Here is a 24,419-nt window from a genome sequence, read left to right as displayed (position 1 = left end):
AGGGTACATACCACAAGTTCGATGTTTCCCCGAGAGCGAATGTGGTCGATGAGTTGCACATAGCGACGGATGGCCATGTCGGGATCGGTGTCCGGCATATCATTCGTCCCACAGTGCAACACCACGACACGAACACTTGCAGGCAGCTGGTCCACCTCTTCTTTGAAGTCTGCGATGCGGCCTCCGCTCTTGGACACGAACATTGTCGGGGCAGTACGGGATCTGGGGTCGAAGTGGAAATGGAGATATTTAGTTTGTGAGTCACCAAGTACAGCTATAACAGGAGCATAAAAAGGATACTTCCTGATGGGCATCTTCGGTCCTCCTCTGTCGGTGGTCATCGTAGAAATAGAATAGAAGCTTGGGAGGGCGGTTGACCACGAGAATGAAATAAGCTGGAAAAATCAGAAGACGACAAAGAGCTTACAGGAAAACACAAAGGGGAGTTTATTAACACATATAGGGATAGGGGTCGACGTTTCGGCAGTCAGCGCTGCCTTCGACGGGACTGGGGTTTGGTGACAAGAACAAGCTTTATATATGGGAGAGGGTTATGTACAAGGGAAAGAGAGCAGCGCATGCGCTTTTGTCATGACTAACATAGGTTGGTGACTAAGTGAAAAGGGAATGACCGGGTCTGTGCAGCAGGACCTTGAGGAAATACCCGTGAGCCTGAAAAAGAGACAAAAGAGCGTATGTATTGTGCTGAATTAGGAATGCAGGTTGCGAATAGTAAAAAGGATTCCTGGATCTTTTCTATCTTTTATCTTTATATCTTATATTATTTTTATCTTTTATCTTTTACCTTATCTTTTCTATCTATCTATCTATCTATAGATATATATATATATATAGATAATAGATAGATATACCTTGCGCCGTCTGTCAATTTGAAAGTGACGTGTGACGTTGGCGATGACGATATGTGCGCCCTTCGTGCCGCCGACGCTGCTACACTGCTGCCGGCAGCATTGCGCGCTGCAGCCCTGTTCTGTTTGTTTTTGGCACGTATTTTTCTGTCCGTTTATGTAATCTCTGTGTATATTAGAAATCCGTCATCCTGTTCCCAGCGTAAGTAGCCTTTGTAGTGAAGGAGCTCGCAGTATAGGCTGGGCCCCAGTGTCGTTGCGTTTCTGTCGCTAGTACACGCTGCACAAGTGTACTTTGTTATATTAAATATCCTGAACAGTAAACGCTCCCGTCTGTTCGTGTGTTTTTGTCTTTAGAGCACACGGTATGCTAAACAATGATGTCCACTGTTTGTACGACATGCCGAGGTGTGTACGTACAGCAGCAGATATGAACGTTATTGAAGCATGAACTTGGCATCTAATGAAATACAATGAATAGCAACGCTGTGCTACCATATGCTTATATACATGTACAGCAATCAACCATTTATTAAAATTAACTGTTCCCAGCAAGCGTAGCACAATGTGAGATACTGTAAGCCACTGTGAAAGTATGGAGGACTACCGTAAAATCTACAGCCATTTGACCGTTATCAGGATTACGGACACACTACCGTCTTATTTACGGTGATATAATTACGGTATATTTCATTGGTGCCGTATGAATTAGACTGCTTGGACCGTATTTCCAATTACGGTAGCATACCTGTTCCTTTTACGGTAAAAAATTGATTCTGACCATAAATTTTACAGCATTTTTTTTTTTACAGTGCAGCTGGCGCTGTGAAAGCATACATCTGTTGAAAGCGGCCGGTAGCTGTCACGAAGAAGAAGCAGAAGGAAGCAGCGCGAGGTCATGCAACCGGACGTGCGGAAGTTCCAACAGTCCAGTCGTCGTTCACTCATGCATGGACCTCACCGGACATGGTTCCTTGGGCTCACATAATCCCGCTTCACGTTGCACCTTCTGGAAGGCGAGTGTTACGTTAAGAGCTTTGTGTGTATGCTACCAATATTTGTCAGATACGCGCATCTCATGCGCGGTTTAAAGCACAGTATATACCGTTAGCATTTTCGCGAATGTTGGTAACTCCCAAGCAGAAGCCGAGGCGCACTTTATGCGTTAATTTTCCTTTCTTCGAACTATGAGTAAACTTGAGCACCTGATTAGGGCAGGGTATCGTTGACATCGAATCTCCGAATGGGAAGGCCTAACACTGTAAAGTTTTATGCCTGTAACACCGGCACCAACACTGTTAATGTAATATGTGTAACAGTGGATCCTATATCAGATTCATTCTATGGTATACGATATTGCCGAATGTCTTCAGGTATTCAGTGTTGCGACTATAATTTCAATACATTTTCAATTACAATAGTTTTAATTTTTCGTAGGCTACATCAACCGCTGGGGTCTACAGCTGAACAGCAGCGCCGGACACTGTCGACCCCTCGTAGATGAACAGGTGGAGCTGTATACCCTATCATTGAGAAAATAAAGTAGCTCTTCTGTTCGGTCTGGACATTCCTGATTGGCCCGCAACGCGTGCGTCTTGCGAAGGTCAGGCACGCGAGTCACCTCGCGCCGTGTTATTCTTTCACCGCTGTGGTTTTGAGATCACGTTATCAGTGCTGTTTTCAGGGAATAGCCCGAGATGGAATGTTTTAGCGTAACGGAATTCAAGTTAAGCGATTGTGTCGTGGCTACTAATTTTGCTATTCTTAGTAGAAAGCCTAACTCTGACCACGGCGGAGGCAACCACTCACGAAGTTTTCGTTGATACAACGACGGCGATTACTACGACCATGGTGCCAACTAAGACTACCCACACCACGGCGACTACGACCACAGCGCCAATTGAGACTACTACGACTACCACCACGACTAGCACTACTACGACCACCACTACAACAACGACGACTACTACTACGACTACGACCACGACGACTACGACCACGACTACAACCACCACGACAACCACTACCACGACCACTACGACGACAACGACTACCACCACGACGACTACTACTACCACCACCTTGAAACCACGTGAGTGGTTTATATTGTGAATCCTTGATACTGACGATTATCGCTGCAGAAGTGTTGTTTGTACGTTGTGAATTTTGTTCACTGCGTCACTGCTAATCCATAATGTTCTTTCATCCCCAGCTTTGCCTCACAAGTTTCTTGCTTGCGTCAGTTCAGTCGTTCAGGCAATATTTCACCCACTGGATGATGTGTGTTACTTCATGTTCTTCACCGTCCAAGACATCAATCAACTCAAAAACAAGAATATCGGTCTTGCGAGAAGCAAAGTTGGTATCGACATACCGAGCTCGTAAGTGAAGTAGTTCTATCCCTGAAAACGAGCATGCGTCAAAATTAACCGTTAGTGTGCTGAGAAGCGCGTGTCCTGGCGCATTGGTGGACGTGTTGGTGGACTCTGTTTCAGAAAAGCCAACGCTAATCAGGGCAAACTTGAAAATTCCATCGCAGCGTACTGGCCAAAGATCAGAGACTTCGCTGTCCTGGACATGGAACTCCGTCCAAGTGTTTCCACTTATGTCGGTCATGTCGAAGCATTTCTAACAGTAAGCCACGAGTTTCGTCCTACCCGTTTTTTCGAAAAATTGCGTAGTAAAATAGGGAGAGCTGACGCCGGCCCTGCACAAGGGGGATAAGGCTGCCGTGGTAGTTATCTTCATCAGAGTGTCACCTTGGAGTCAAGGACTGATTAAGATATTGGGGGGGGGGGGGATCCGCACGTCCCGACACCACTCTCTTTTTGTCGTTACATAGTTTCGATTAACCTTGGCTGTGTGGCAGCATGCTATCCACGACAGGACCCACTCCCCCGCCCTCAGAAAAATCCTCGATCCTGCTTGTAGTGCCTGTCTTTTCCCGGCGTGCCCTTATTGTGTCCATGACCGTGAAAACTGTTGATTCGTGGCAGTGGCAGTTGATTCGCGCAGGAAAGTTATCATCGAAACGTAACACATCACATGGAACATGTAATAAACAGTCCGGTGAACTGTTGTCAGCATGTGGGCCCTTTAATGTCTTATAGGGAATATTTGGGGGTCTTTAATAGTTTGAACCGCACCGGCTATCAACAAACATAACAAAAATACAGTTAACGTTTCGGGTCCCATTCGAGTCCCATCATCAGAATGACGCTGTCCTGGTCGTCACCGGGTATTTACGTAGAAGAGGAGCGTAGCATTCTGGGAGGGGGCCTGGTTGTCCATTGATAGCTTTTGTTTTCTTTATGTGCCATGACTCCAGCTGTCTCCTCACCCTCCATTTGTTCTCTTTCGCCAGAATGCACGGGTTGACCAGGTCTAACACGTGCCCTGTTTTGCGCGCGTGTTCACACAGCTCTGTGGGGTTTGTTGCTGATTTCTCGATATCTTGTGCCTTGTATACAACGCATCGATCTTCTTCCGGTGGCGTTCTGTCCTTGGGGTGGCTTAGTACGTTCCTCAGCGCTGTCGTGGGCTTAAATGCAGTTTTAATGTTCACCTGGGAGAGCACCCGTCTAATTGGTTCTGACACACCCTTCACGTAGGGGATGGTAATGTACATGGGTCTTTCTTGAGTAGTTTCCGCCTGTTCCGGGAGTGTATTCATCATTCGGCGGTATGTATCACAGATAAACTGCTCAGGGTATGCCCTTCTTCGTAGATCCGCTTTGGCCTTTGTTATTTCTTCATGCTTCTTCCCACGACAACGCTGAGGAACATACTAAGCCACCCCAAGGACAGAACGCCACCGGAAGAACGAGGCGTTGTATACAAGGTATCTTGTCAAGATTGCCCTGCCGTGTACATCGGAGAAACAGGAAGGAAGACACGAACAAGAACGAAGGAACACAAGAAAGATATCGAGAAATCAAACCCCACAGAGCTGTGTGAACACGCGCGCAGAACAGGGCACGTGTTAGACCTGGACAACCCATGCATTCTGGCGAAAGAGAACAAATGGAGGGTGAGGAGACAGCTGGAGTCATGGCACATAAAGAAAACAAAAGAAGCTATCAATCGACAACCAGGCCCCCTCCCAGAATGCTACGCTCCTCTTCTACGTCAATACCCGGTGACGACCAGGACAGCGTCGTTCTGATGATGGGACTCGAATGGGACCGGAAACGTTAACTGTATTTTTGTTTGTAACTGTTTTGTTTGTTGATAGCCGGTGCGGTTCAAACTATTAAAGATGTCTACTCCCGGCAATTGGACTATATTCAGATATTAGGGGGTGTCAAAAGGTGCGTTCTAGTATCCGCCGCGTGATAGTCCACAATCCCTTACTTGATTCCTTTGTCGCGGATCTCTGAAGCTGATGCATTGGTGATTCAACTGGCACAGGATGCAATTTTCTGCGCAGCGTGCCAAAGAAGCCAACATTACAGAAACCTAACCATTCGAACACCACTCGCTCATTTCAAACGCCAACTCAGTTGAGTGTCCTGCGCGTGCATTGTCGAAATTGCCACGAATACCAACAATGACAACGTTGTAGTGACTAGGTGTTGACTGAATTCTTTCAGGAAACGGACAGACTTCTAAACATCCATATGAAAGCAGAACCAACGCCAAGGAGGAACTTTGGCTACGTGCTTCTAGGTGTGGCCATACTCCATGGAAGCCAACAACCAAGCACCCTCATGGCTAACTTCAATCAGCTAGTACAGTGAGTAGATCATATGTGCCCAACGTGAGGGTCCGGGATGCTGCTTATCCGGATATTAGCGGCAGGCTTTGAAAGGGTCGAAAGGTTACGCTGATTAGACTTGCACACACTTTTAATATTTTAATTTGATGGTTCAACACAACCGCGTTAAGGTCATACGCACCAACACTCACATAAAGATACTTTTTCTACCTGGTCGTTGTCCCGAAAGAGCCACGGGTAAACTCAGTTGCCCGTATTAACCAAGCGACCTAAACCGCTGTTTAATGACTTTGAGCTTAAATCGATCACGTACTCTCTCCTGCTCTGAAGCCGGTTGGCCACAACGCATGCACACTATAAACGCGGCTGCTTGGCACTCTACTGTTGAGTGTATATGCCTCTCAGCAGCCTCTGTCGAGGCTCTAATTTGTCCATACAAATCTGTTGGCACAAAGCACTGCTCGCAATATTTCCTTGTATACCTCTGCGGGATATTTCTACCTGTACTTTTATCGAATAACCAAGTCTGATATTCTAAAGGCATGCTTGCTTTTTTATCAAAATTTCTCCTAGTCGACATATACAGCAGCACCATGCATTGAAGCCGGTAAGCATAACCAGATTTCACCAGCACAAAATCGCGCCAAGAAACATGCTCATAGCGATTTCAAAAACATATAGTGTTTTCATAAGGACACAGAACGTAATTGTGCTTTCCTGGGGAGCTTGCATCTTTCTGGGCAAGCAAGCCAAGCTTTCAGGGGATTTAGAGCCTTTTCCAGAGTCAGACCTGAAATGTTGTACGCTGTTAATACACTGGGACGTCCAACATATAACTATTCGACATATTTAAGGCTTGCATGCTTTATCTCTGGCCGTGTTGATCATGTTTTTAAACTACCGAATATTCTCCTACCGAACTCTCTCCTGTACAGTGTGGTATACGTGAATGGAATAGCTTACCTTCTCATATTGCTACTGTTACCAATCATGATGCATTTGTTACCTTGTGTGAAGTAGTTTTTGTTTAGTGCTCGAATATAGGTTATGGGCGCATGTTTTACCCCCTGATGTAATTCCTCTTCTGAGGCTGTTCAGGTAAATAAATGAAAATGCAAATAAATGAAATGAAATAACGCCAGGTGCCCTCTAAATATTACTATTTTGGAACGCGAGTGACTTGCTCTATATTTATGCCTTCACATCCTGGGCAACAGGTAACATAATCCGCTGTATAGCTGTAAAGCACATGGAGGTATAACTGCTCCATGTGACCACCCCTTTCTCCCTCTCTCTTGTGACCTCCGTTTACACGACAGATGCATTTTTAACAGGACACACTTAACAGGAACGAGGAACTTTGATCGTTAGATCGTTCACAAGTACCGGCGATCACTATAGTGTGCAACAAATCGTTAAATGTATCAATCAGAACCAGCAACGGCAGCACAGCAAACACTATTGTTAATGATGTATGACAGAGGCACTAGGTGCTGTATTTAAGGAACCACGCATAATCAGCGCAGTTTTTGTTCTTGGAACAGCTGTTTGTGCACGACCTCCTGTCAGCTTTGGATGGCAAAGCGACTAGTGTGTAACTGCCAATGTTGTCATCACTAACTCGGGCGATATCGGTTCTAACTTTGCAGAGCGGATTTTAAAATTCCTCAACTTTTTATTGGCGTGAACTTTATTACCTCACTTACTTCGCTCACGGGTCCATCACAACGTTCTTTTTCCTTAATTTGTGCAATTGACTTGAAATCGACTTGAAAACTAGGCGACAGTATCTAATCAAAAAATGCTCATTCACAGCTGCTCCCCGCTAGACCGGCTATAAACTACCTCCACCCCTAGTTTAAAGCAGTCCTATGCAAATACATGGGAGTTAGACCATCGCTAGAGCGCCGGGTTTACGTCGTGTGAACGGCGAACAAGATCAGACATTGAGGGCAAACATTGGTTGGAGTGCAACGACATCCGCCTTACGAACGCTTCTAGTAGCTTTACAAGTCTAAACGTATCTGTACTTCGCCGAAAAATTTCCGGCGAAGCGTAGATTAGGCCTATGCGCTGAGCACACAAACTCTATGGAGGCCGCGAAGGGCCTCACGGCAGTCGGCTTAATACAGCAGATAGTGGTTCGTGATTTGCGGACGAAGTCCTCACGCGATAAATTTAAACCAGACTTGACCAGACGTCACTAAACCAGTGGCTAAGTCGGACTGCTGAATATGGGCAAGCGAATTCATTCTTCCCGGAGAATAAACCGTATCAACAGACGCCGAACAATGATGGATAGCGTGGCAAAACCAACCTGAAATGCCATCTCCACCACCACACACTAACAGTCGCGACTTCGCCCCAATTTTGAGCAATCATTTTTACTGTGTATCCTATTGTGTGCGTCCACGTTCGTATTGTACGTGTGTGGACGGTGTGGACAAACATTACTGTTCGGTTGCTGCTATTGAATGGAATAGGCTCCCTAGTGCGCCGAAATGAATGTCCCGTAAGTCTTGTGTCAGTGTCTACTAGCTACAGAATATGCGGTGTGGGCTTCTATCTGCTTCTCATCATAGCAGTTTCTCTTTACAGAGGAATTAAGCCAGACGCAATGGTGTACCGAACAACTCTCAATCGCAATATAACTGACCCAAACGTATGCTGGACTACAGGACCGTCACCCTGGGGTAGATCTGCCATGCCGTCTATGCAGTCGTCATTCGTAAGCAACGTTTTTGTCTAAAGTTCGGAAACGGAAAAATCCGTCGCACCGGTACTATTGTACGATGGAAATAATGTCACTCGCAAAATGACTGCGGTTTCACCAACGCTGGTTAACTTCGAACTGAGGTCAAGGGTAGCTAAACCTTGAAATTAGCACTTCAATTCTTTTTAGCAACGTTAGTGAGAAATGTGCTGAATACTTTAGTAAATAACTACTCTTGGTGAAGTAAAGTTCACGGTTACAAACAAGTTCAGGGACTGCTGATCTCGTTTCAAACGTTAAAATATGTTGGTGAAACCGGGCTATAGTAAAATATACAGTCGCAGGCCTAGACCAGAACGCTGGCAGATTGGCCGACCTCGTACGGGAGAACATTTCTCTCTTCCGAGCAATTGCGTCGTCTACTAGATAGACAAATGCACGTGCGAAACTTGCACAGCAAATTGCAACGATTCCCCAGTTAATTGACGGAGACGCCCCTTGACTCTTATTGCCGCGAAACAACTGTTTCTATGACTGGAAGATACAGCCGTGCACAGCTGGACAGAACAGCTGTGACGAGACGGTTAATACGCGTCGTGGACCGACTTCAGAGGTAACTGTGCCCACATGCATATGGCAGGTCTGCAGGAAAACCCGAGAGAGCACAAGAATTCATTCCCACGACCTATATGCGAGCGTATGTTTTTGTCCAATAAGCCATGCCATTTGGTCTTTCGGCAAAGATCGAGGCGCGTTTCGAGCTCGACAGATGGCGTCGATAAGAAACCTTGCTACGCACGCGCGCTAGATTTTGCCCCATCTTTCCCAACTGTTTCTGCGGATCAGCATAGGACAAAAGAAGGGCAAAAGTCTCGAGTTTTCCTGAACGAGGTGTTCATACGCCCTTAGCTAAGCAAGACGTGTGCTCACCCCATGCGTACTAGTGCAGATGATCGAGCTACCTCCCCTTTGGAGTCATTACTGTTCTTGCAGGTTGAGTCGCTGTCATTCAGGCAAGTGACTGGGTTCAAACCACTGCCTTTGAAGACAACGGAATTGCTCTCCTTTAGCGCTGCGGCCTTTTTAACCATTTATAAAGACAGCGATTTTGCCAGACCACCCACTGCCCCATGCCAGAATGTCACCCAGGTCAATCCAAAAGAATTGGTAAGTCGACATTGACTGTTATGGTTCGGACCCTGCACGTTATAGGGGTAAGGAAAATGAACCGAGAGACAAGGTGCAAGAACGATAGACAATTCTCACTTCGGTTGTCGTTCTTGTTCCGTGTCACCCGGTCGTTTCCCCTCGTTATGCCAGTCAGTCTCCGCCCTACCTCGCCTTCTAAAGGAAACAAGACAATTTCCTCAGTAGCCAAAAGGATAGCGTCACCAGTCAGGCTTTTCGTATCCTCCTCGAAAATGTGGCATACTTGATGCAGCATTGTTCTATGGGTAAAACGAGAAGCACCCAACGTCTGCCGGAAAAAGCAGCGTGGCAACAGACAGCGAATGAAACACTCCCCAGTTTGGTTCTCTGCCGCTGGCACAGCGTTATGTTGGATCAAGGCGTGGATCAAGGGAGGGGGAAAGTACAACAACAACAACTTTATTTTTGACCTTGGAGAGTGGGAGTTTCATCGCCACAGGCGATACTCTACCCCATTGCTGGTTGGAATGGGGGGAATAAAATAACGAGCCCCTTCACAGTAACGATCGAAGTCCGATGGTGTCCAGAAATGTCAGAAGAGCTTTGAGCGCAGAGCGTTGCTGGGCTGGATTGGGCCAGGGACCAAGCAATTTCGATAGGGAGAAAGGGCGAGAGTCCAGCTGACGAAGAGACTCGGAGAGTGTGGTTCGGGAATGTTGGTAGTGAGGGCAATGTAGAATATGCTCCAGATCCTGCACCACAGTGGCAGCAGGTGGGAGAGTCAACATGTCTCAAGCGGTAACGCCACTGAGCTGTAAAGGCCACATCGCGGCGTATTCGGTGGATTAATGCAGCGTCTTGACGAGAGGTGTTTCGTGGCATGCGGAAAGCGAGCGTTGGATCAACTCTGCTCAACATAGAGGGGGGAAGAATATCGTTGTCCGTTGGCGGGAAGCCAGGGTTTCACTAGGCGTCGCAGAATTGAACGGCGGTCTCCTCTCAGCAGAACAATACGGGTCCGTTTCCGATACGAGAGTGCTGCTTTTGCGGCGCTGTCGGCCTGCTCGTTCCCCACGACACCACAATGGGCTGGAACCCACTGGAGAACTAGCTGCGGCCTGCGGCGTAGATAGTGTGGTAAGCCATTAACACATCTGTGACTAGGGGTGCGGATGGGCCTCGTATGCCGGTGTAAAATCAGCGATGTGTTGTAGAAGGAAAGGATGGCAAAGAGTTCCGCAGCTGTGGAGGAGGTGTGATGTGAAAGGCGTCTTCCGTGCACGACGCCTTCGGATGGAATGACGAATGCTGAGGTGGACTTGTTGTTTCGGGATGCGCCATCGGTATATGCCGCCGTAAACGTAGAAAACTTACCAGACGTCTACCTACTTACTTACTTACGTCTACCAGAGCATAAAAATGGGATCGGAGGACTTAGGGGGGACCTGATCTCTTCTTTCCAGAAGGTTTGGGAGGCGTACAAAAGTGGGCAGTACCGGTAGAGACCAGGGGACTTCGGCGGTATAGTGTCCTTGGTTATGAAGCCAGTGAGAGTCTAGCGTGTCCTCTGCGCTACTCGATAGAAGTCGCTTTCAGGGCGGTATCAAATTTTCCTCAGGAGCGGGTGGCGGGGAATATGAGCACGCAAACGGAGGTAGTGCCGAGCCGTTTCCCGTTCACGGAGAACTTCAATCGGGAGCTCACCAGCTTCAGCCAGTACTTGGAACTTGGAACATTCTTTGAACTCCGAGGCATCGACGAAGGCTTCGAGCAAACAGGGACCGAAGTGCATTTAATGAAGTTGTTGATATCCTGCGCAGAATAGGAAGGCTGTAAAGCACAGTCGCCCTCACCAATGCCGCGTGAGCCGCGAGCAGGGAACGCTGATCACAGCCTTATCCTGAGCCAGAAAGATGAACTGCGGGGAGCCATCGCTGTTTAATGTGCCAAGCCCAGCGCAAGTCCGAGTGGATTACCACGCCTAGGAAGCGGTGAAAGCGTACCGGTTCAAGCTTCTTTGTACCAAGCCAAAGAGGGAAATTGGCCATAGCTTTACGCGTCAAAGGGAGCTCGATACACTTTTCGGGTGAAAGGTCCATCCCGAGGTGCGTGAGGTACGTATGGATATTGTTTAAAGCGAGCTGCAGGCGGCGCTGGAGAGCCGGGCGTGATTTTCCTACTGTCCAAAGGGCGACGTCATCTGCATACACGGAAAACGACACTTTGCGAGGAATTACTGATTGTAGGCCGGCCATCACCACGTTAAAGAGTGTCGGGCTGAGAATGCTTCCTTGGGGGACTCCTTGAGGAACAGGATGCTGAGGGCTTTGGCCTTGGGACGTACGGACAGCGACAGTTCGGTCTGTAAGGAAGTCTCGGAGCCAGAGGAAGAGCCGACCGGATACTCCAAACGAGCGCAAGGCGTGCAGCACACAATTGTGCGAGACGGTATCATATGCGCGGTTGATGTCGAGGAAAACCGATCGGACGATCCGTCGATGGGCACGAGCATGTTGAACTGTAGAGACTAGGTCGAGAACTGGATCCATTTCATGAGGGAACGCACGTTTTTCGAGACACGAGTCGAGGCGATGCAAAACCACTCTCTCCATCAGTTTCCCCATACAGCTTGTCAGGCTGACCGGGCGAAAGGAGGATAGGGCAATTGGGGGCTTGCCTGGTTTCAGGATGGGAACAACCAATGCCTCCTTCCATGTATGTGGTAAAAATCCTTGTTGCCAAGACGTCCCTGTTGAAAAAGAGCCAAATAGGTTGTATGCGATCCTATTTATCCTATACAAATTGATGTAGGATCCTTTATGTCCTATTTTGTATCATGTGGGAAAGTTGTGGGATCCTACATGTCCTATATTCATTCACATATAGGTGAGTCATACGATCCTACATGTTTCATATTAGGCTATGTAGGAGAGTTGTGGTGTCCTACTTGTCCCATATGCGGCAATATAGGAGAGTTGTAGGACACTACATTGCCTATATCCGGCTACGAGGAGACTTGTAGGATCCTTCAAGGCATCAAAAAGGAGCTACAGGAGATCTTACGTGACCTGTTTGGTTTCATGTGGGGAGGACGTGGGGAATTATTTTGAGATATGGAAGTGATATATTAACACAGCAACAAACGTTATTTGATTGCATATATATATCCTTCAAAACTGGGGCCCAGAACGAACTAGTTATGTTTGCCATGATATATATTTTTAGGTTGAAAACAACTGAATGGACTGGTTGCATTCATTTATGGAACATGCATAGAGTATGTCCATTACTAGTCGACGAAACATCAAGTATACAATGATGCGTGCATCCCTTTCAGTGCTATTTAAGCACAGACTTCGACAGCAGTGCGCAACCGCGGTCGAGGTGGCGGGTGAACCCCATCGAGCGACATTGCGGTGTCGATGGGGTTCTCGGTCTAATATCTAGGACTAAACCTGTTCTATCAGGACGCGGTTTGTTGTGACGGATTCCCCAATCCTTCCCCTTCACGTGCACGCTCACGGCTGGCAGGAAATCCTAAAAGTAGTCGAGATACTTGGAAATTCCAGGCCTCCGTCTGCACTTCCGATAATTCGGAGCTCCGTAACATCCGCCCCGCTAGTCAGGTCGACGCCAGAATTTCCGTCCTAGTAGGACTTGAGTCGCTCTACGATCGGTCAAATGGAACCATGGATCGGTCTTTAGCGGTTCGGGGGTTGTGGGCAGAGACGCCTTCGTAACTCTGTTTTTCTAAGCTTTGGGGCCCTTTTTCGGAAGGAAGCCCGCGTCGGACAGTTCATCTTTCTGGAGTGTACTCGCCTCAACTCGGTGAACGTGGCAAAATTTACTACAGCTGTCAAAGTCTTCTGGTTCTCGAGCTACCGGTTTCCGTGTTTACACTCCTCCCAATACATGGGTCTGCCGGCCGTTTTTTTCCTAAAAACGTTTCCATTGCACCTACAGAGTCGTGTTTGACATAGTTTTGAAGCTCTCGACGTGCTCTTACTAACCGCTTTAATTCCGTAAGCGCGCGACTTTCCGTTCCCCAGATATGGGCTTTGGAGTTGGAGGGTCATGGCGCTGGCGCAAGCAAGTCTGGCTGACGCCCGCTCGGAGACGCTTCCGTGGGTGCCGTTCCTTTAGTGCCGTAATCTCGCTTACCTAATGTCCAATTTACTGGAAATTTTGGATGCGCGTTCTCCGTTCTTTGCTCTACAACTTTTCAATTCGCACCCCCCGTCTATTTACTACAGGTTATGGCGCTATTCCCGAAATTCCTTAGGCTGACTCTCCTTCTGCAACCTTCGTCCCTGTTTTTAGGTTTGAACCCTGCGGGAGATCTGAATCACCTATTAACGGATTCGTGCACTCCGAACACCGAACGGCTAGAAACTTGCGGGATCTTTCTATCTCTCTCCATTGTCGAGTGAGGACAACATGGCAACAGCGGCTCGTTATACATGGGGCTGGGGGCATTTTTTTCGATATCGGTTGTTTGTTGGCGTAGAAATGTGATTGAAGACTTATTTTGACGGGGAAAACGTCCTCTTTCAAATGGCGCTGGTCGCCCGTACGCGCGACTCTCTGCTTTCTGGATGTAGCGCGAGGAGAGCATGGAGGAGACGAGGAGAGCCGTTACAGGCGGCGCGGCCTTGGAGCTTGGAATGCCTCCAGCTCATTTGAAAGGGAAATCTTAGAAGCGTTCGGACGTGTGTCCAGAGAGCTCTCGTTCGGGAAGCGTCTTTCGTCGTAGTTTTGGTGGTTTTGGTGCCCCGCAGTGCTGTGACTGTATTTCATGCCTTACTAGTGGTATCTGGACCTGTTTCTGTGTGTGTACCTTGGAAGACCGAAAGCCGTTGGATTTCGCGAATTGAAGGTTAGTTGTGTGCATGTAATGCCATGTTTCGTGCACCTTTTGCTTGGTATTCTTCCTAGCGTGTGGGTTCCTATAACTTTATCCGCTCAGTGCGATTATTACCCTATTGTTACCTATTGCCTTATCCTCCATTTGTAATCATGTGCTCTTACCCTGTTGGTTAACCTGTATCATCAATTAACATCAGGTTGAAGATACCATGTGTGATGCTTCAGCGGCCCTGCTACAGGGTACCGGTGCTCTAAAGATACAGATCTTCCTTTTTTGGTTATTAATTCATAATAACTCAGCTTGAGTCATGCATATTTTCCCCGAGTGTGGAAGAAATATGCACAGAATGTAAATAATCGCGGATATTATAACGCAACGTGCATTGTTTTCACCCTGTTCAGGTAATGCCTTACTGACACCCTTGCTGTAGCCCCAGTTGTCATAGTTAATTGATCTTGCTGCTAACAAACAAAACAATTGTCTTTGGACCTCAAGTAACAGCATATGTGGGAAGTCTGGTTAACCTGTGCACGGGTTTTGGCACATTTTATGTGACATATAATGTATTATCCCTTGTTAAATCTAGCTTCTTAATTCGCTTTATTGTTTCAGGTGCCTCCAAGAAATATATCTTAGAGCTATCATCTAGCATGATCTGTAAAGGTGTTGAAGACGCTGTACATCAGGCAAGAGTGTGATTGTTCAACAGACATGTCAGAGGGATGATGAACGATATCAATAAAAAAAAAGGAAGAAGCTGCATGATTTCCTAATATACACAGCACAATAGGGTGCACAAATTATACGGGATCACCACGAGGGACTTGGTATTCCGCCATTTTAGCGTATATGTAGGAACCTATTTGCATGTAGGACCCAACGTAGGTCCCGCAATCAAATAGGATCCTGTTTATATGTAGGATCGCATTTGCATGTAGGTCCCACAACCAAATAGGATCCTGTTTATATGTAGGATCGCATTTGCATGTAGGACCCACAATTAAACAGGATCCTATTTGTATGTAGGTTCCTTCATCATGTAGGACCTGGTGTCATAATACCATATGGAGTCAAGTAGGAATTTCCAACAGGGGTATTATAGACATGAAGGAGAGCTTGGAGTGACCGCCCGTCAAGGTTTCGTAGGGCGGCGTAGGTGATTTTATCGGGTGGGTCCAGGGGACGAGCCGGCGTTCACAAGCTTCAACGCTGCCTTTAGCTCGATCAGTGTGAAGTCGCGGTCCATAACTTCCGGGGGACGGGGTCAGTCTTGGTGAAGTTAAAAGTAACTTGGTGAAGGGGGAAAGTACTGACCCACATATCTGTAGTTTCTTTGCGATTGACCTCAGTGTAGTAGTATGCTGTCCAAGGGAGGTCCCCCCTCAAAAAAAGAAAAATAAGATCCAATTATAAGATCCTGGTCGGATCCAATTGTTTTATAAGTGTTTGCGCGTTTGTGCTCGTTATTATTACAAACAGCAATAACATGTGGGAGCAGGAGTCAATACCGTCACCTGTTCACGCCATCAATTCACGACAGCCCACTTGGTCAGATTACGGTTGCATACGTACAGTTAACTATTTAAGTATTCATGGTAATAAACAGCGGCAACATAAACACGAACAACCGACCACATTTTTCGCTGGTTATTTCGTGGCAACGCGGCCTGAGCTGGGAAATTTCTAGGTGTGCGACCACGCTGGACCATCCGACCGCCCACCCGAATCCTGCCGTTTTAACAGCTTCAGTCTAATGTCAGCAAATATCCGTCTTCGGGTATCGTCGTCTGCTAACCCACGTGAACCTCGGCGTGTGGGCCAATGCGGGCTCTCGCCACGCTCGCGGTGCGAATGTGACTACACCATATATAGTTACCGTAACGCACTGCCCGGTTGTATCGAGGCTGGGTGAAAAAAGTGTTAGCTGGTGAAGAGGCCAGATTGTTTTGTTTTGACCAAGGAAAACGCCTGCTCGGTTTCTGGCAATAAAAGAGAAAGAAAATGGCAAGGAAATGACTAGGCGAGCTCCCCGCTACTATATTGCGGCGCAAACTGGAAGCAGACAAGACAGTCGTCTGGGCTGCTCTCCCGTTAGCGTGCCCTACTTCACGTCCTGAGGTCCTAAGCTGCAGAGGGAGCCGAACATTACCGTACCGTTCCCATAAAATAATTGTAGTGATTTTTTATGTAAGGGTTGTCTCCATGTAGTACGGCAACATGTTGCACGTGTCACAATGTAGCATAGCGGGTGATTTCGACCAACTGGGGTTCTTTTGACATGCGTCGTAAAACACCGACACACGGTGCTGGATTCAATGTTTACCTCTCCCACATTGCTACAGTCCTCGGTCGAGCTTCAACCGGCGATATTGAGCTCAGCAAGTCCACACGTTACCGAGGAGGGCTATCTTTCTCGTTCCACATGTTACCTGGATGGGATGGTCTTTTTATGTGTGACGTGAAAGGAGTTTTCATTGGTCACAATCCTGTTTCAGGCATCAGGGGCTGTGTTCTATAGATAGGGCAGGGAAATTTAGTTCGAAAGTTGGTAGGTTGATCTATTTGCTTTTACGTTGAGTCCTTATTTTCAGGTGTGCGGAAATGGAAAATATCATAAGGTAGTAATAAACAATGCGGGGAGCCTCGAAGTCGACCAAACCCGACTCGACCTAGCGGGCCGTACGACTGACAGCAATTACACAGTAGCGTACGACTCGCATTGCACTATGTCGCAAAAGGTATGTATATAATTGTGAAGGCCCTTTATCTGAGTAGCCTGACATATTCGAACAATGCGAACATATTCTTCTTTTTCCGAGGTGCGATATAGCATAAGCTAAAGGGTAGTAAACTCGTAAGGCAATGTCTTAATTTACTTATTAAGATTATCTTTTTAATTATAAACTACAAATTAAATTTAAAAAATATTAAAATAAAAAATTAAAAATTTGAAAATTTGAATTGAACAATTTAAAACATCTGGTCATCTGATAGCGGAGCTGTTTTCAGAAAAGGAAATCCTTCGATAGATCGTCCGCAACACAAATCGTGAAGGAACGCATTTTTTCTTCATTTTGTTCATTGCGCATCTTAGAGACTCGTCTTTCCTTCACCCCCAGTGTGATAGAGTGAAAGACCACACAATCGCCTCTTGCGTCCTGGAAGAACATTAACAGAAAACAGAAAATGCAACCCAACATAAGGGCAGTTCCGATGTCATAGGGTACATTTGGCCGGTTTCACGTCAGTTCAGGCAGGCAGGTACCATCGACCTCCTGGATTTTCATTATTTTTTTTATATTTAGAAGCTCATCGTACATGATGACCAACAGCGGTAAAACAAATTATTTCTACGGAATAGTTTTCGCGGAAAAGAATCGAGAAAATCCGGCCCTGAATTCGGGTGTTTCAGTTTTGCCGTGTTTGCGCGCGTATATCTCCCGAGTCTTAAAAGTTACTGCAGTGAAATTTTTTTATGCTTTAGTATACCTACAGGCCAGCAGTCCGAGCGCAAATTTTGGCGCACAGGAGCAACGCTCTGTGATATAAAAAACGTCGAACGTGCTCTCTCGCACAGTTTTGTCCCAACTTTGACGCGTGATTTCTCTGGCTGTAGATATTACTCACTGCCATATTTGGTATCAATTCAGAGCTTTTAGTGCTCTTTCATATGATATATGTATTGCGCATATACCCCCTAAAGGTATCTGCTGAAACAGGGAAATGTTAAGGTATATTTCGAAAAAACAAGGAGTTTGAGCGTCCGTTTCTCAAAAAGGCCCCTTTTTATTTCATTTATATTTTGCCAGGACATGGCCCTATGTTAGACCTTTCATCTTACGTAAAAATTCTGCTTCAAAAAGTGTACACTGGCGATTAGCGCGTTAAAACGCGGCCCTAGTCTGCGTGCATACCTGTCGGAGCCCGGCTGCCGGTACCGCTAATGGCGGGCCTTCTGTGATGTCGTACAAGAAAGGGACAACTTTGTGTACTCAAAAGCGGTAGCTTATGTCGATATATTTACAGGACTGCGAAAAAGCAGTATTTTGCAATGACAGCGACAAATATTTTCACCCACTTTCTATGAAAACGTCACTTTTCTGCATTCACTGTCCACGGTACCAGGTATGAATGTTTCTCGGCCTCGACTTTCCAATGCTTACTTTGTCACGCATTCAAACCTTGTATGCCACTTTGATGTGGTATACGTTTACCTATTCCCTTTTCTTTTGTGTTCGAAGTGTTCGAAAAGAAGCCACGTCCTCAGCCCGTATACATGGAGTAAATGGACGCGCGTTAGATGTTTTGCCAAGCACGTTATCATATCTTGTGACTCTAAGATGACGTCTTGCTCGAGTGAACGCAAGTTAGGCGTCGTGGCTGGTGCTTGATTATTCCACCGATCTGTCACACGCACTTTTGTCGTGGCCTGTTCCTGAACAGCAATGTCTCGCAAAAGTAGATTTGGAGAGCTCATAGAGCCTATGCCGATTTTTAAAATGGCTCGCAGCTCCATCTGACACGTAAATCATTAGCTGCAACAGGAACATTCTCGTCAAGCCATTCTTCAATAGTTATGGAAGCCAACAGTGACCGTGCTGAATCGTGACACAAGCCTTCGCTCACAACACCAAAACTGTGTGTTTCCGTGCAGCTGTTACCGCACATGTGAATATGGAAATATGTTTTCCCCAGTGGCACGCTTGTATTTCGCTAGGCATGGCTACTGTGCTGTTTTGAGCGAAATAGAAGTGCATTAGGTGCGTCTCTCGTATGACTCTGCTCTGAACGTCTCTAGTGTGACTATGACAAATGCGAGAACCCGCCCACTTCCCTAGCTCTGAGAAGAAATGTACTGCTGCAAGTTCAACACAGAACACGTGTTTTGTGCTGAAAGCCCTCTGCATAACTTGTAAAATGAAGTAAAGCAAGCTTCGCAGGAACTTGGGGGAACCCTGGAAAAAGCAACTCCTGACTCCATATTTATTTGTCCAGTATTGGTATCACCGTGTGCGGAGCTTGAAAGCGTGAGGTTTTACCTTCGCTGACCATTGAGTTTGACCTAACCGTTGAAATACGGCTTTACGGCAACGTAGGATTTCATTCAGATGCTGCTCCCAGGCGTGAATTATTTCTTGAGCAGGACGTGAGAAACTTGCTGACGAATAGCTCAGGTACAAGGCCAGACAACCTTGCCCAAACAAAGGGAGCATCGACTAGAGGCCCGCCATCCCGCGGTAACGGCAGCCGGGCTCCGACACGTACGCACGCAGACAAGGGCCGCGTTTTAACGCGCTATTCGCCAGTGTACGCTTTTTGAAGCAGGATTTCTTTACGTAAAATGAAAGGTCTAACATCGGACCATGTCCTGGCAAAATATAAATGAAATAAAAAGGGGCCTTTTCGAGAAACGGACGCTCAAAATCCGTTTTTTCGAAAAATCCTGTTTCAGCAGATACGTGTAGGGGTTATACGCGCAATACATATATCAGATGAAAGAGCATTAAAAGCTGAGTGAATTGATACCAAATATGGCAGTGAGTAATATCTACAGCCAGAAAAATCACGCGTCGAATTTGAGACAAAACTGCGCGAGAGAGCATGTTCGACATTTTTTATATCACAGAGCGTTGCTCCCGCGCCAAAATTTGCGCTCGGACTGCTGGCCTGTAGGTATACTAAACCATAAAAAATTTCACTGCAGTAACTTTTAAGACTCGGGAGATATACGCGCGCAAACACGGCAAAACTGAAACACTCGAATTCAGGGCCGGATTTTCTTGATTTTTTTCCGCGAAAACTATTCCGTAGAAATTATTTTACCGCTGTTGGTCATCATGTACGATGAGCTTCTAAATATAAAAAAATAATGAAAATCCAGGAGGTCGATGGGACCTGCCTGCCTGAACTGACGTGAAACCGGCCATTTGTTTTTGTTCTGTAGGTTAGAGCTCATCTTCGACGCATGAGACAGCACTGCGCTTATTCACCCTCCCACACTGGGGGTGATGGAAAGACGCGTCTCCGAAGATGCGCAATGAACAAAATAAAGTAAAAATCGGCGATTTTTCTTTCTTTTTTTTTGCGGACGATTTATTGAACGGGTTTTTCTTTTTTATATTCTGGTATCAGGGGATCGAAGGGAACAGATGCTCTCATTCGGACAACTTTGTAGCTTTGCTTTGCGTTCGAGTTTGCTAATGCCCCCCTAAGGAGTGCCCTTCAGCATATACTATATTGCAATTGATTTGATCTCAGAAAAAGTGATATAGATATATTTTTTTAAATGTTAGCTGCGGCACCCCGTATTCAGTGTGTATAACAAACCTCTGTGGCGCAAATCGAAATGATAGTTTCTAATGGTGTATTCTACAGAAGCGCCGTGTCAAATGGCGTATTTCACAAAACGCAACATCTCAGGAGTGTGCTCCACAGCGGTGTTTGTCAGCTTCCTGCCTGAAAAAGGGTATTCATTTGCAGACACTCTATGAAGGGCGCAGAAAATTTTCTGTGCTCTTCGTGTGACAGCCGCGCTGCCCTTGTGTGTCGCTATCTCTGCCAATTATCCGGGTAGGCTTGACTACTTAATGAAATGAGTGGATCGATGAAAGAGGTTAGCCTATGGGTCACGCAGACGAGCCTGCCGACAGGTGGCTACGAAGGAATCTGCTCGCTGTCGCTGCGCGCGCCCTCGTGGCCCCATGTGCAAAGAGCACCGCGGATAACCCGGGAGTACCTGCGAAATTGAAGCAGTACGCTGAAAATTCGAGATAAAGGAAAATGTGCGTTAGCAATGTGCAATAGCATTAGCATGTAATCAGCTTCTAGCTGCGGCATTTTCGAAAACATAGCGGTACATGCTATTACGTTCAGAGTGTTTGAAATTGTCGAGTATGTGATACCTAAAAAGGTGTGTGACACCAACAGCACACACCAACAACTTTATTTTGCGCCTGTTATAATGCGTCTGTATTCGTAATGTTACGTTCCAAACATCATGCAAAAGGGATCAAACAGCGAAAGCAACCGAAAACGAAGTGAAACTGGGCGATAGGCCATCCACCGGCCCAGTTGCTTTCGCACTGTTGCACACGATATGGATAGGCCAGCGATCCTCGTCGGTGAAATCCCACTGGGCACTCCGTGCCGTGCATAATACCCCCTGAAGCCTAAAATTATAAGAAAACACTGGTCCAAGATGTCTACTTGAAAGAAATTTACATTAATACAAATGCGATTTCGTCTGTCTCTGCGTTCGTCTGTTTTCTTAGTGCGGGCCGCTATCATCGCTGCAATCGGCGGAGCCCGGAAGCGGCAGTCCGAGTAGCGAGGGCGAAACGGAGCCACAGCGCCTGCGCCAACCCTCCTTGTATCTTGGAGTGTGTAATCATCCCGTCGAGTGTGTAAAGTGTGTGCGTTGTTGATCTCTGTCGCCGAGACTCGCTGTATCCATACCTGGGGGATATCACAATCGCTGCCTAATCATGATTGCGCGCGATGTGGATCCTGCATCAGTACGTTTTGGGTATTAGTCGACGAGGTGCAAGGTTCTGCCTTTCACAGGAAGACACGTGAGTCGAAGCAGAAGAGCATCTCGCAGCCCCACAAAAATCGTTACGCGCGCAGCGAGTGTCAGCGCATACATGCTTTTGCCCACGTGCGATGTAAGCTCATCACACGGCACCCCGTATTTAACGTCCCTCGCGGAAGACGGCGTGTCTAAGCAACTTGTACCCTGCCACCAAGTTGCTGGCGTCCTCGGCCGGGTTCGAACCCGCGATCTCTGGATCAGAAGGCGAACACGCTACCGACTGAGCCACCGAGGCCTCCCATAGATTGTATAGCCCGGTATACAGGGTGTCCCACCGAAAAAGGGCCAAGGGTTTAAAAAAAAAACTGAGTGATCTACACAAATGGCACCAACTGTACGTGCTTGGCAGTTGTGTGGCCTATCCTAAAATTCTATCCTATTTTTTATCCTAATTTTTATTCGCCACTTGTCAATTAATTAGCGGTAATTAATTATCGTAACTTTTTAATTATCGGTTTGAGCTCTGAGATGTCAATGAGGAAGTTTTAGTACTTGTCGAAAAAGACACAGCGGAAGTGGTTCGAGGTTGCCATGGCTTGTGGTTTCGTTTTTTCCCAGGTTTCTGATGCCGGGCGGACCGCAGATCGCTGCCCACAATCCGGCACCTGCGCGCGACGATTCCAGCGCCCTCCGGCGTACATTGACCTTGAGATTAGCGCTTGGAGACCATCCTTGGGTCACGTCACACAAGAGGAAGATATTTAACCTGTTTCACGGCACACCTATCAGAGTGCACTGCAATCGTGGCGCGCGGGCGCCGAATTATGGGGAGCGCTCTGTGGTGGGCGCGGCTTCTGAAACCAATTTTTAAACCCGGGAAAAAACGAAACCACAAGCTCGAACCACTTCAGTTGCGTCTTTTTCGACATGCACTACAACTTCCTGATTGACATCTAAGAGCTAAAACCGATAGTTACCGATTAATTACCGCTAATTAATTGACAAGGGGACGAAAAAATATTTTTCGATAGACTACACAACTGCCAAGCACGTGCAGTTGGTTCCATTTGCGTAGAGCACTGTTTTTTTCTTTAGCCCCTGGCCCTTTTTCGGAGGGACACCCTGTATAGCACACCAGTCCATCACCACAGTTGCCCGCCAGCCGCGTAGCGTCGTCGTTTTCGCGGCGACTTTTCAATTTCTCGCGCGCGCTATCGATAAACCTGGTTTCATCACTGACCTGTGCCTCGACGACATCTCCTGTACGATCCCACAGTATGGTGACACAACCTTCGAATGGCCGCACTGTAACCGTCGTACTTTGGTAGCGTTTGCTGAATTGTGTCCACAAGCCTATATCATTTTCTCACTGCCTTCGAAAGAGGGAGAACGGGAGAACAAACTTCTACGATTACATCGGTGTTCCTATGTGTTCTTCTACGATATAAGCTTATGTGTCTTTTTGTGTTGCTATGCATACTACACCACAAACCAAAATACCAGACACGCTGCTGGAAAGCAAAAGTCTCGTTCAAAACTGTAATAAGATAGTCTCTCAAAATGTCATGTCTGCCATGTAGTCTGTCTACCAATGTCATGATGGCGTTTTTCTTGGAGGTTTATCCGAACGCTTGGAATCTTACCCCTGGTGGGCACACTATGGTCCAGCTTCATTTCAATGACAGCGGTTCTTACTTCCTGAATAAAATGTCATTGATTGAATATCACGTTTTATGGCAAAAAAACGCAACAAAGGAACCGGAGAGAAAGCGAGAAAATATGTGGACGTGAGTGAACAACGAGTTCTAAGAACTTCCTCTGAAGTTCCTCTGAAAGTTACCAGTGCGCAAAAGTACCGAGGGAAGTTGCCATAAGGCGAAGATTGTTCTGATTGCTTCAGATAACGGGCATACCTCCCTTCTGTTCGGAATATTCGTCCTTCCAGAATTGCAGGCACTAAAGTGGGAGGTGGGTGCCTGTGAATGATGGATGGTAGCGAGCTCGTAGTATTGGTGTGGTGGCAGGACAAGGGAAAAGAAGGGTTCTTGAAGGGACATGTTGTGTGTGTGTGTCCCTTGTCCCTCGTCTCGGGGTTTCGTTAACATTGGTGAAACGTCCGGATATAAAATGTAGACGCGGACTCTGAAAGATTAGATACTGTATTGTACAGCTATTAGTTCGAAGACGTAATTTGTATAAACTCACGCATACCCTCAAATATGAGGAAGCAAATTTCGAGGAAGCATTACAACCTGCTGACAACATATTCCTTCTCTTGACAGATGTGTATGTCTTCCAATACCTATGGCTTCACGGGCGGCTACATCATCTTCGACGTCCACTTCCACTACCTGTGTTCAGCACCATCAGCATCCGTAGATTCCAAGGGTGACTTTGGCGTTGTGAAGTGGGCAAAAGTTAATATGCACAAGAACTACGCCGGGTTAGATTGCAAGCAGTGCTGATAAGCTCATGGGCAAAAAAATGATTATCATTTGGATGCGGAATATTGTTTACATGGCCGTGAAACAATCTGATGTGATATGATGCAATATATGATGTTCCATCCATGA

General features: G+C 46.7%; 1 protein-coding gene across 3 annotated transcripts; it reads left to right on the top strand.

Moving 5' to 3' along the window:
• The first annotated feature begins 1,759 nt into the window (after positions 1-1,759).
• Positions 1,760-24,419, top strand: LOC135373993 (uncharacterized). Of its 3 annotated transcripts, none has more exons than XM_064607012.1 (10): positions 1,760-1,885; positions 2,307-2,377; positions 2,641-2,961; positions 3,082-3,250; positions 3,365-3,503; positions 5,462-5,604; positions 8,185-8,314; positions 9,293-9,466; positions 16,907-17,053; positions 24,129-24,419. In XM_064607012.1, exons 3-10 carry the CDS (start codon positions 2,718-2,720, stop codon positions 24,309-24,311), a joined length of 1,329 nt encoding a protein of 442 aa, XP_064463082.1. In that variant the 5' UTR covers positions 1,760-1,885; positions 2,307-2,377; positions 2,641-2,717; the 3' UTR covers positions 24,312-24,419. The 3 variants fall into 3 exon arrangements, with proteins under 3 accessions (XP_064463082.1, XP_064463081.1, XP_064463079.1); XM_064607011.1 differs by having other exon boundaries at positions 2,307-2,472; XM_064607009.1 differs by having other exon boundaries at positions 2,307-2,961.

Source organism: Ornithodoros turicata, unplaced genomic scaffold (genome assembly GCF_037126465.1).
Source record: "Ornithodoros turicata isolate Travis unplaced genomic scaffold, ASM3712646v1 Chromosome37, whole genome shotgun sequence".
Lineage (NCBI taxonomy): Eukaryota > Metazoa > Arthropoda > Arachnida > Ixodida > Argasidae > Ornithodoros > Ornithodoros turicata.
This window is presented reverse-complemented; position numbering and strand designations above follow the sequence as displayed.

Excerpts from the sequence above, each read along its gene's own strand:
- LOC135373993 (XM_064607012.1), top strand. The coding sequence starts at position 2,718 with ATGGTGCCAACTAAGACTACCCACACCACGGCGACTACGACCACAGCG. Across the intron at positions 2,962-3,081 it reads TACCACCACCTTGAAACCAC|CTTTGCCTCACAAGTTTCTT; the intron begins GTGAGTGGTTTA and ends TTTCATCCCCAG. Across the intron at positions 3,504-5,461 it reads ATGTCGAAGCATTTCTAACA|GAAACGGACAGACTTCTAAA; the intron begins GTAAGCCACGAG and ends GAATTCTTTCAG.